This window comes from Staurois parvus, unplaced genomic scaffold (genome assembly GCF_062004578.1).
Source record: "Staurois parvus isolate SC_StPar_1 unplaced genomic scaffold, SC_StPar_1.0 ptg000941l, whole genome shotgun sequence".
Classification (NCBI taxonomy): domain Eukaryota; kingdom Metazoa; phylum Chordata; class Amphibia; order Anura; family Ranidae; genus Staurois; species Staurois parvus.
In genome coordinates, this window is record NW_028318737.1 from 660997 (window position 1) to 671898 (window position 10902).

Sequence of the window (10902 nt, forward strand, 5' to 3'; positions counted from 1 at the left end):
TTTTGATCCATTTGTTTTGTGGATATTAGAGCGCAGTTAACATCTAAATTAGCTTCAAATATCTGTTTGCTGCTATGTAATGGGATTTTAGCAGCTGCTCTCTTGATCCGATGCATGGATCTGGCAGAAATCTTCCTCAATGTGCCTTTATCTGCACCAACCCGTCTGTGCTCTGAATCAGCCGCAAATCTCTTCATAGTGCGATGATCACGTTTACGTTTTCGTGAAATATCGAATGTTTTCATACCTCGTCCAAGGCATCGAACTATTTCACTCTTTCCGGCAGCAGAGAGATCCTTTTTCTTCCCCATGTTGCTTGAAAATGGTGCTCTGCTTAATAATGGGGAACGCCGTCCTTTAGTAGTTTTTCCTTCAATTGGGCTCACCGGCCAATCTAATTATCACAGATGTCCGAGATTGTTTTCAGTGATCAAAAGAGCCCTGACACACAATGCCATCCATCAGTTACACTGAAAAACAATATTTCATCTTTGTGACACTTAAATTTGCATAATAATTTGGAACGCGGTGTATATACACATAATATGGATTCTCTTTTGTTCCCCCCCCCATTTCCTACCAGCTGGACATTTTATATCGGATGATGTGATTGGAGCACAGACTTTTACATGGTGATAATAATGTGATAACATCCTCCAACGTTGGACCCTTAAACAGAAAGTGATAATGAGGGAGGAGTCAATACCCCAATGATGGTGGTCTTCAGGATCAGTCCAGTCTTCATCTTGGTTGTTCTCCCCCCATCCTCACTCTCTGACCTCTGGTGGGGCTCAGCCCCGCTGTTCTTCATGACTAAATCATGGACTAAATAAGGAAGTGCAGTACTTCTTGTGTTGGGAAGATGGCGATGAGTGATAGAGGGGGTGGGGACCCTCGTCCTATAATCCCCTCATCACTGTCCCTCCTATAAAAGACAGTTCTGGTTGTTTCCTCACTCTCTGACTAAGGTCCATGAATAAAGAAATGACCTGGTAGGAGATCAGAGGAGCCATTTCCTAGTTCCCTTGAGGGTGGAATTGTAAGCTCCTCAGAGACCAAGCTGCCTGATGTGGGCGGAGTCCTGGTTTGGGGGAACCAATCAGCTCCTGTCTAGTAATCCTCTTTGTCTTTGTATTTTAGTCCATGGCCGGGAGATGAGGAAAACCTCAGAGGATTGTCTCACTTTGTCTCCAGACTGGAAAGTAGAAGATGAGGACATCACACAGTATAGTCCAGGAGAAAACCCGGCTCCCTCCAATGTCCATCCGGCACCACCCAGTGTAGATGGACCATCGGATTCCTCGTATCCTGAGGAACCTCAGACTGTGCGGGACCGGGCCGACCTTCCAACAGGGAAGAGCTTCTCCTGTACTGAGTGCGGGAAGGGTTTCTGTTCTAAGTACAATCTTGATGTACATAAAAGATCTCACACAGGGGAGAAGCCGTATTCCTGTCCTGAGTGCGGGAAATGTTTTTCAGAGAAGTCTAGTCTGCGCAAACATCAGAGATCTCACACGGGGGAGAAGCCATATTCCTGTCCTGAGTGCGGGAAATGTTTTTCAGTGAAGTCCAGTCTTTACACACATCAGAGATCTCACACAGGAGAGAAGCCATATTCCTGTAGTGAGTGTGGTAAGAGGTTTTGTTCTACATACAATCTTAATGTGCATAAACGATCTCACACGGGGGAGAAGCCGTATTCTTGTCCTGAGTGTGGGAAATGTTTTGTAGAAAAAGGAAAACTTGTCACACATCAGAGATCTCACACGGGGGAGAAGCCATATTCCTGTCCTGAGTGTAGCAAATGTTTTTCACAGATGTCTAGTCTGCGTAAACATCAGAGATCTCACACAGGGGAGAAGCCGTATTCCTGTCCTGAGTGCAAGAAATGTTTTTCAGAGAAGTCTATTCTCCGCAAACATCAGAGATCTCACACGGGGGAGAAGCCATATTCCTGTCCTGAGTGCAGGAAATCTTTTTCAGAGCAGTCCAGTCTGCGTGAACATCAGATCTTACACAGGAACAAAGTCATATTCCTGGACAGAGTGCGGGAAATGTTTTTCAGATATGTCCAGTCTTCACACACATCAGAGATCTCACAAGGGAGAGAAACTGTATTCCTGTCCTGAGTGTGGGAAATGTTTTTCAGAGTAGACTAGTCTGCGCAAACAGAGACCTCACGCGGGGGAGAAGCCATATTCCTGTACTGAGTGTGGGAAATGTTTTTCAATGACGTCTCATCTTTACACACATCAGAGATCTCACACAGGGGAGAAGCCATATTCCTGTCCAGAGTGCGGGAAATGTTTTTCAGACAAGTCTAGTCTTCACACACATCAAAGATCCATTGAGATGATGAAAAATGTTGTTACTGAAAAATGGTCCCTAGGTGGCACTTGAACCCTTTCCCTGCTATGGATGTAGTGATATTGTACTGACAGCTCCTCTGCCTGTCCTCTAAAATGGCTCCCTGCAACTCTAACATCCCCCCGCAGCACTGATCCCCCCACAGCACTGATTCACCCCTCCCCCTGCAGCACCAATCCATCTTTGGCTCCCCTACTTCTGGCTTCTTTCCCCTCCCACTGGCTTCAGCTGCTGCAGGGGAGCCACAAGGAGATCAAAATATCTAAATACTTCCCCATCACTAAAACTCCCTCCCTGTGCTGGGACCTCCTACCAATGCCCCAGCCCCCCTCTGTGCAGTGCTGCTGTCTGACTTCCCCTCCTGCCCCCCACACTGGCTGCTGCTAGGGTTGGAGATCAATTTGGTGTTCAGAATGGAAAGATGTTGGCCTACCATGTTTACCAGCCCCTTCCTGAATGAACATAGTGAATGATTAATACCAATCACTCCTGTGTTCATTCACTAAAGCATAGTAAAGGGTGTTTCCTGGGCTTCAGTTTTGTGAATGAATAGGAGCCTCTGTACAGGATCTTCCTACAAATCCCACCCATAGAACAATATTGGAGATAACAGCAGTATTGTCCTCACCAATCACAGCCCGGATATTTCCCAGTACAGGTCAGGAGGGGGATGGGTTATAGTACAATAAGGGGCCCATAGACATGACAGAGACCCTCATAGATATGACTTTGTCATCTGATCTATCAGGAAATAACTAGATTGGAGGACAGTCTCATGTCTGGGGGGTACCTGCACACAGTGGGGGCTCCTCATGGGCTATTGTGATTGGACGGGGCAGAATACCCTATAGGTCCCCCTCATAAACCAACACTGGGAGGAGTCTGTGTACTCCTCCCCCTCCCCTCTGCATACAAATGAAGTAGACCTGTCATGAGAGCAATATGTAGAAATCCTCCAAACCATCAGGAGACGGGAAAAGAGGATAAAAGACCATGGGAGAGATGGGACTGAGTGTAGTGATGGATACCAGGAGGTGGGAGATGGTTCTAGAAGATGGGGAGAAGTACGGTGCATGTACTCACATCTGGGAGGTTGTGGGGAACCCATCCAGGGATCAGACAACCTATCTGAGGACTTGTGGAGAATATGTCCCTCTCCTCACTGAAGTCAATGGGTGGTCACCCTCCATGGTCATCAGGGAATTCTGGATCATCATATACTAAGCAGGATTTGGATCCCGGTGGAGAACTTTCACCCCAAGAAAAAATGAGGGTGAGGTCAGCAGAGGAGCCCATAGTAAAGGAGGAAACTGTGAAATGTTTTCTTCAGAAGGTCGGAGTTTACTGGACAAGTGAATGTAAAATACACCATCAACGCGTTTCATGGCTTCAAAGTGTCACTTCATCAGGACAGGTGTAAGAAGACGATATAAAAATAGGGAATGAAGTAACAGTCCAGTATATGGTATTATAAAGACCCGAGTCACATACAATTCATGGACAGGACTGAGATTTATAGCATTCAGGATTTGTATGATGTTAGACAAGGTGAAGAGATATATGGAGAGGATGATCAATACATGGAGAAATCAATCTATTCTATCATAGAAGGGAATCAATAGATCAATCAATGACATCAACCAATCAATAAGATCCATTTCATGGGATAGATTTATCATTCTGTGCTCTGGTTATGTTGGAGGATCAAACCGTGATCACTGGATATTGGAAACATTCCTATTGATCTGATGATTGCTGGCATGGATTCCTGATTGATTATTGCTGGGAATAAAGTCCAATAAACACGCAGATTTGATGGGATTATTGATAGAAAAATCTCTTCATATTCCATGGAATAAATATGTGTAGAATAGTTTGGATTTGATGGAATAAATCTCTATAAAAAGACTTTGTGGGGTTTGTTGGTTCTTTTCTATTCCTCTCTAGGTCTGGATTTCAGGAAGAAGAAACAATTCCTCCAATTTCTAGTGGATGGTGAGGAGGGGAGAGATTTGGGGGAGTTTTGTACATACAGGAGGTAATAGAGAGAATCCGGCTAGTAATTGATGAGAGGAGATTTCACTGGAGAGTTCCATTGGAGAGAATTCAGGGCTGGGGGCAGTGCTGGGGCCTGGAGGGTTCTGATTGGACCACCAGTACACGTGTTGTATTAATCTGGGGGTGTGCACTGCTGGGGCCTGGAGGGTTCTGATTGGACCACCAGTACACGTGTTGTATTAATCTGGGGGTGTTTGTTATATCATTGGAATGATTCTGGAAAGATGCCCTCCAGATGTACACATGGGGGGTGTCCCGGGGTGTTTACAATGTAGAGGGCAGAGAGAGAATACAGTACAGTGTGTAATAATATACAGTCAGGTCCATAAATATTGGGACATGGACACAATTCTAACATTTTTGGCTCTATACACCACAATGGATTTGAAATGAACAAGATGTGCTTTAACTGCAGACTGTCAGCATTAATTTGAGGGTATTTACATCCAAATCAGGTGAACGGTGTAGGAATTTATGGATCTGACTGTATTTGGAAAGCTGCCCCTATATACGATGGTGTAAAATCTAGTTGCAGAGCGCCCCCTACATACAATGGTGTCATAGGGAGTCCTCTTCCTGATCCTGTTCTGGTGACACCCCAAATCTCAGGATTTTATATCACTTTCGGTAATAATTGTAAACAGGACAAATAGGCTGAATCTCCCTAAAGGAGGCCGAGGCAGCAATAGAAACCAACAGGAGGTCTCATCCCTCTCCACTCTCCAGAAAATCAATGCCTTTAGTTCTTCTGTAAAACAACCCAGTGAAGGGATGGGGGGAGGGAATATGTTTGTCTTTTCCAGAAGGTTGGATGCAGAATACTTTCATGTCCAGCATACTAATTGGGTCCAATACTGGGATCATCTGAGAAAATGTGTTCTGTATTCCTGGGAGGGAGGCACCTATGGGTTGATGTTTGTAGAAAATGAACACAGTGAGGACAATGGCAAGTGCTGAATAGCAGAGGTGACTGCATGGAGTTTGTAGTGCCAGAAACTTACTCAAATGTATTCCTCTCCCATCCTCTCCATGGTCCTTCCCCACCCCATCCTTTCTAGGCTCCTTCCCCTCCCCAAACTCTCTAGGCTCAATTGCCTACAATTTCTCTAGGTTCCTTTCACTCCCCATACCCTCTAGGCTCCTTCCATTCCCCAACCTTTCTAGGCTCCCATCTGCTCTAGGCTTTATGTCCTTGCCATCCTCTCTTAAGCTCCTTCCCCTCCCTATCCTCTCTAGGTTCCTTTCCCTCCCCATCCACTTTAGGTTCCTTCCACTCCCCATTGTTTCTACGTTCCCCTCCTCTCTAGGCTCTATCCCCTCCTCATACTTTCTAGGTTCATGCCCCTCCCCATCCTCTCTAGGTTCCTTTCCCTCCCCATCCACTTTAGGTTCCTTCCACTCCCCATTGTTTCTACGTTCCCCTCCTCTCTAGGCTCTATCCCCTCCTCATACTCTGTAGGTTCATGCCCCTCTCTAGACTCCTTCCACTCCTCATCCTCAATAGGCTCATTCCCCTCTCCATGCTGTCTAGGCTTCTTCCCCTCTCTATCCTCTTTAGGCTCCTTCTCCTTCCCATCCTCTGTAGGCTTCTTCCCTTCCTCATACTCTCTAGGCTCCTTCCACTTTCCCATCCTCTCTAGGCTCCTTCCACTCCCCATCCTCGTTAGCCTTCCTCCCCTCCCTATCTTCTCTAGGCAACTTCTTCTCCTCATCCTCTCTAGGTTCCTTCCCCTCCCTATCATCTCTGGGTTCCTTCCCCTCCCCATCCTCTCTAGGCTCTTATTACTCCCCATGCTTTCTAGACTCCCATTCTCTCTAGGCTCCATTCCCTCCCAATACTTTCTAGGCTCCATTCCCTCCCAATACTTTCTAGGCTCCTTCCCCTCCCCATCTTATCTAGGCTCCTTCTCCTTCCCATCCTTTCTTGGTTCCTTTCTCTCCCCATCTTATCTAGGCTCCTTCTCATCCCCATCCTCTCTAGGCTTCTTTCACTCCTCATCTTTGTTAGGCTCCTTCTCCTCCCCATCCTCTCTAGGATTCTTTCTCCTCCCGATCCTTTCTAGGTTTCTTCTCCATCTTCTATACTTTCCTTCCTTTCCTTTTCCACCCTTCTCTCCAATTCTCTTTAGGTTTATACCCCCCTCCCATCCTCTCTAGGCTCCTTCCCCTCCCATCCTCTCTAGGCTCCTCCTTTCCTATCCTCTTTTGGTTCCTTCCCCTCCCCATCCTCTCTTGGCTCCATCTCCTCCCCATCCTCTCTAGGCTCCTTCTCCTCCTCATCATCTCTAGGCTGCTTCTCCTCCTCGTCCTTTGTAGGCTCCTTCCCCTCCCCATCCTCTCTAGGCTTCTTCACCTCCCCATCCTCTCTAGGCTGCTTCTGCTCTCCATCTTCTCTTGGCTCCTTCTGCTTCCCATCCAAGTGCTGTTTACTAATACATTGTCTTCCCGCTGCATAGTGGAAGTGTAGAGGTATGCCGTGTAGTCATCAGTGGATGATTAGGTCTGCAAAGAGGTCTAGTGTGTCCGGTGTGCTGTGGGCTGAAGATGCTCATGTGACTCAGTGGATGAAACATGTTGACGTCACAGCATCATGACACCCGCGTCCCCGGCATCCAGGCCTCTCCACACAGCCTCACCACCTGGCCACACCGCTCTGGACACACTAGACCTCTTTGCAGACCTCCTCATCCACAGATGATTACACGGCGTGCCTCTACACTTCCTCTATGCAGCGGGAGGACAATGCATTAGCAAACGGCACCTGGATGGGTGAGCGGACTCTGCTTTTTGGACTAAGGCACTAATACACTGCGGGAGTCCCCATTCATGGAAATTGCTTGGCTGAGCTCCACCTGTCTGATGTCCTTGTTCCTATTGCTGGCACACAGGGCTCTATCAGTCTCATATTTATACTCACCCACTGCCTACTGCACTATCTATCCTGTCATTATAACCCGCCATCCATATACTGCCAACACTGCTATTACCACAATTATCCGTGGATGACGACGTGGATTACCCCCTATGGGATCTATATGGGTCTGCCATGTATGTATATGACCTCACTGAAGATTGAGGGACTCTCCTGTGCTGAAAGTGAATGGTGACCGCTGCCTCCTTTGACTCTACAAGTGCCCCGTTCCGTCATCTCTTTACATCCATCTACTGGCTGTCTTTGTGCCAAGTGTGAGATAGCAGCGTGTGGCTTTATCTGATATCTCAGTGACTATCATCTACAGTTGTGACCAAAATTATTCAACCCCCAATGCTGTAAAGGGGTTTAGGGACTATAGTGTACATTTGGAATTGTATTCAGAATCAAATCCTACAAGGACGTTGTAACTACCCAAATGCAACTAAAATGACATCAATTGTTTATGTAATACAGTAGTAAATGGTTCTTATGTGGTTTCTTCATTGCCACAATTATTCAACCCCTTAAAGACTACCACTCTGAAGAACAGAGGTTCATACAGGTGCTTTCCATCAGGTATTGAAAACACCTGTGGATGTCACCGAGCAGCAATCAAGCATAATAAGCACCAATTAGGCAGCTTTAAAATGACTGTGATACTCAGCTCCTTCTAGACATTTACTGGTGTGGTTACAAACATGGTGAAGGCAAGAGAATGGTCCAGGAAGACAAGAGAAGAGGTGATTTCTCTTCACAGGAAGGGCAATGGCTATAAGAAGATTGCAAAGATGTTAAACATACCAAGAGACACCTTAGGAAGCATCATTCGCAAATTCAAGGCAAAGGGCACTGTTGAAACGCTACCTGGTCGTGGCAGAAAGAAGATGCTGACTTCGACTGCTGTGCGCTACCTGAAGCGTAGAGTGGAGAGAAGTCCCCGTGTGACTGCTGAGGAACTGAGAAAAGATTTGTCAGATGTGGGTACAGAAGTTTCAGCCCAGACAATAAGACGCACACTGCGTAATGAAGGCCTCCGTGCCAGAACTCCCAGGCGTACCCCCTTGCTGTCTCCAAAGAATAAGAAGAGTCGACTGCAGTATGCCAAAAGCCATGTGGACAAACCACAAAAGTTGTGGGATAGTGTTCTGTGGACTGATGAAACAAAATTAGAACTGTTTGGGCCCATGGATCAACGCTATGTTTGGAGGAGGAAGAACAAGGCCTATGATGAAAAGAACACCTTGCCTACTGTGAAGCATGGTGGAGGGTCAATCATGCTTTGGGGCTGTTTTGCTTCTGCAGGTACAGGGAAGCTTCAGCGTGTGCAAGGTACCATGAATTCTCTTCAGTACCAGGAGATATTGGATGGAAACGTGATGCAGTCCGTCACACACCTGAGGCTTGGGAGACGTTGGACCTTTCAACAGGACAATGATCCCAAGCATACCTCCAAGTCCACTAGAGCATGGTTGCAGAGGAAAGGCTGGAACATTTTGGAGTGGCCATCGCAGTCACCAGACTTAAATCCGATTGAGAACCTCTGGTGGGACTTAAAGAAAGCAGTTGCAGTGCGCAAGCCTAAGAATGTGACTGAACTGGAGGCCTTTGCCCATGAAGAATGGGCGAAGATACCCGTAGATCGCTGCAAGACACTTGTGTCAAGCTATGCTTCACGTTTAAAAGCTGTTATAACTGTAAAAGGATGCTGTACTAAGTACTAAGATTGAATGTCACTTGGGGGTTGAATAAAACTGATAATGCTGTGAGCACAGAAAAGACATTTGTGGTTATTTCATTATAACTGTTATGTTATATTTGTCTGACCTACAAGTGCCTCTTTAATGTAAATGTAAGCAAGATGACTGAATGATCAAAAGCAATGTCAAACTGGCCAAAACACTCAATTTCAGTGGGGGTTGAATAATTTTGGTCACAACTGTACATATGAGGATACCTGAGGATTGTCCTCCATGACACCACAAGGGTCTATTATACATGTATGTGACCCCCATGAGGACTGATCGGGTCTGCCTCTACTATCAAGGAGCTTGATTCTGCCCGTTCCTTCATCACCTTCCATTGACTACAATGTCCACATTATCTATCCATTCTATTCTATTTCATGTTGTGTCAGTAATAAAAGTCACGGAGGGTTGGGAACCCTGCAAGGGGGGCAGAGATATGTGACTGCCTAGTCCAGCCTTTCTCAGCCAGGGTTCCTCCAAAGGGTTCTAGGGCTTCCTTGTCACTTCATTGGGCTGTATATGGAAGTGTCACCGACCAGCCGTTTCTGGATACACAGCTTTGTCATCATTGCACACACACAGGATTTTGTTTTTCATTCAATACATTTTTATTATAATTTCACTTTCAACAGGATTGCAAAAAAAAAAAAATCAGGAAATAGTAAAGGCAGAAATCCGATTGGTCAGGAAGATCCCTTGTCTGGAATGTGGGGGCGGAGTCATTATTATTGGTGTACATTACAATAACATTGCTGGGAGGTCTCTTCATTTCTCTGCTCCATACTTCCCGTCTTTATATAAACCTGACATTTGGGGGTCTATTCATAAAGAATGTGTAGAACCATTCACCTGGTGAAAGTGCATGTCCATTCCTTAGCAGAGGTAAGTGTGCATGGATGGGGTGTAGGTCAGTCCTTACCCTAGATGAAATCTCTCATACAGACACAATGGGACTCATGAGACTTTATAAAGAGGAACTCCAGAAAAACATCAATAAAGATCTGTTTTCTTCCCAATCAGCATAGAAATCATAAAACCCTCCCAGCAGGTGTACAAGGCCATGAAATCTCTCACAAAGTCCATCAATGGACAATTCCTGGACAACAATCACCGTGGGACAGAATTCTGAGCACCATAAGGAGGATCCAGCAGCGTCATCCATCTCCACGTGTTTCGTGGTGCAGCGCTCACTTCTTCAGGAGAAATGATTCCTGCTGATCAGAGTATACACCAATAATAAAACAAATGGCGGCAGGACCATCACTGGCTGCATGGAAAGTGGAGCAGGAAAGTGGCGTCAGGTAAGTCTTCCCAGGAGTTCTGTGCTGGGCCAGCTCCCTTGTTTATGGCAGCTGGTGGACATGCTGGTGCTCGGGCCTAAGACACTTCCTGCCTACCATGGTAAGCCAGCCCCCCTCTGTGTTCTCACTGGATGCCCCTGGGTCTGCCCCTCCCCCCATGTGTACGCAGATTGCACAGAACACATTGGAAGATTTGATTGATGTGATTTTCTGGCGTTCCTCTATATAAAGTCACATGACCATTCTGTCTGTATGAGAGATTTTATCTCCTGTCCATTCCTTCTCTGTGAATGGGGCTAAAACACCGATGTCATTAGATTTGCTGAGCCGGGGGAATGTTCTCCATCATTACAGAGCATTTCACACTCCATTTATATTCTTCTCCTGACATCAATGGCCGACCCGGTCCCACACTTCATCCATGTCTTTGGGGACCTCTGATCTCCTTATGAACTGTTTCTTCCATGATGAAGATCAGCCATGGAGTATATCTGAGGTGTATATCAGGGTGTGCTTC

At 46.2% G+C, this 10902-nt stretch overlaps 1 protein-coding gene across 1 annotated transcript in view; it reads left to right on the top strand.

Annotated features, from left to right (window-relative positions):
• LOC149441847 (uncharacterized) overlaps positions 1–2791 on the top strand; it is a 70606-nt gene extending 67815 nt beyond the window's left edge. Inside the window, exon 4 of the mRNA XM_089656830.1 lies at positions 1146–2791. Coding sequence (XP_089512956.1) covers positions 1146–2129 — 984 coding nt within the window. The 3' untranslated portion in view covers positions 2130–2791. The remainder of the gene's footprint in view (positions 1–1145) is intronic.
• The last annotated feature ends 8111 nt before the right edge of the window (positions 2792–10902 follow it).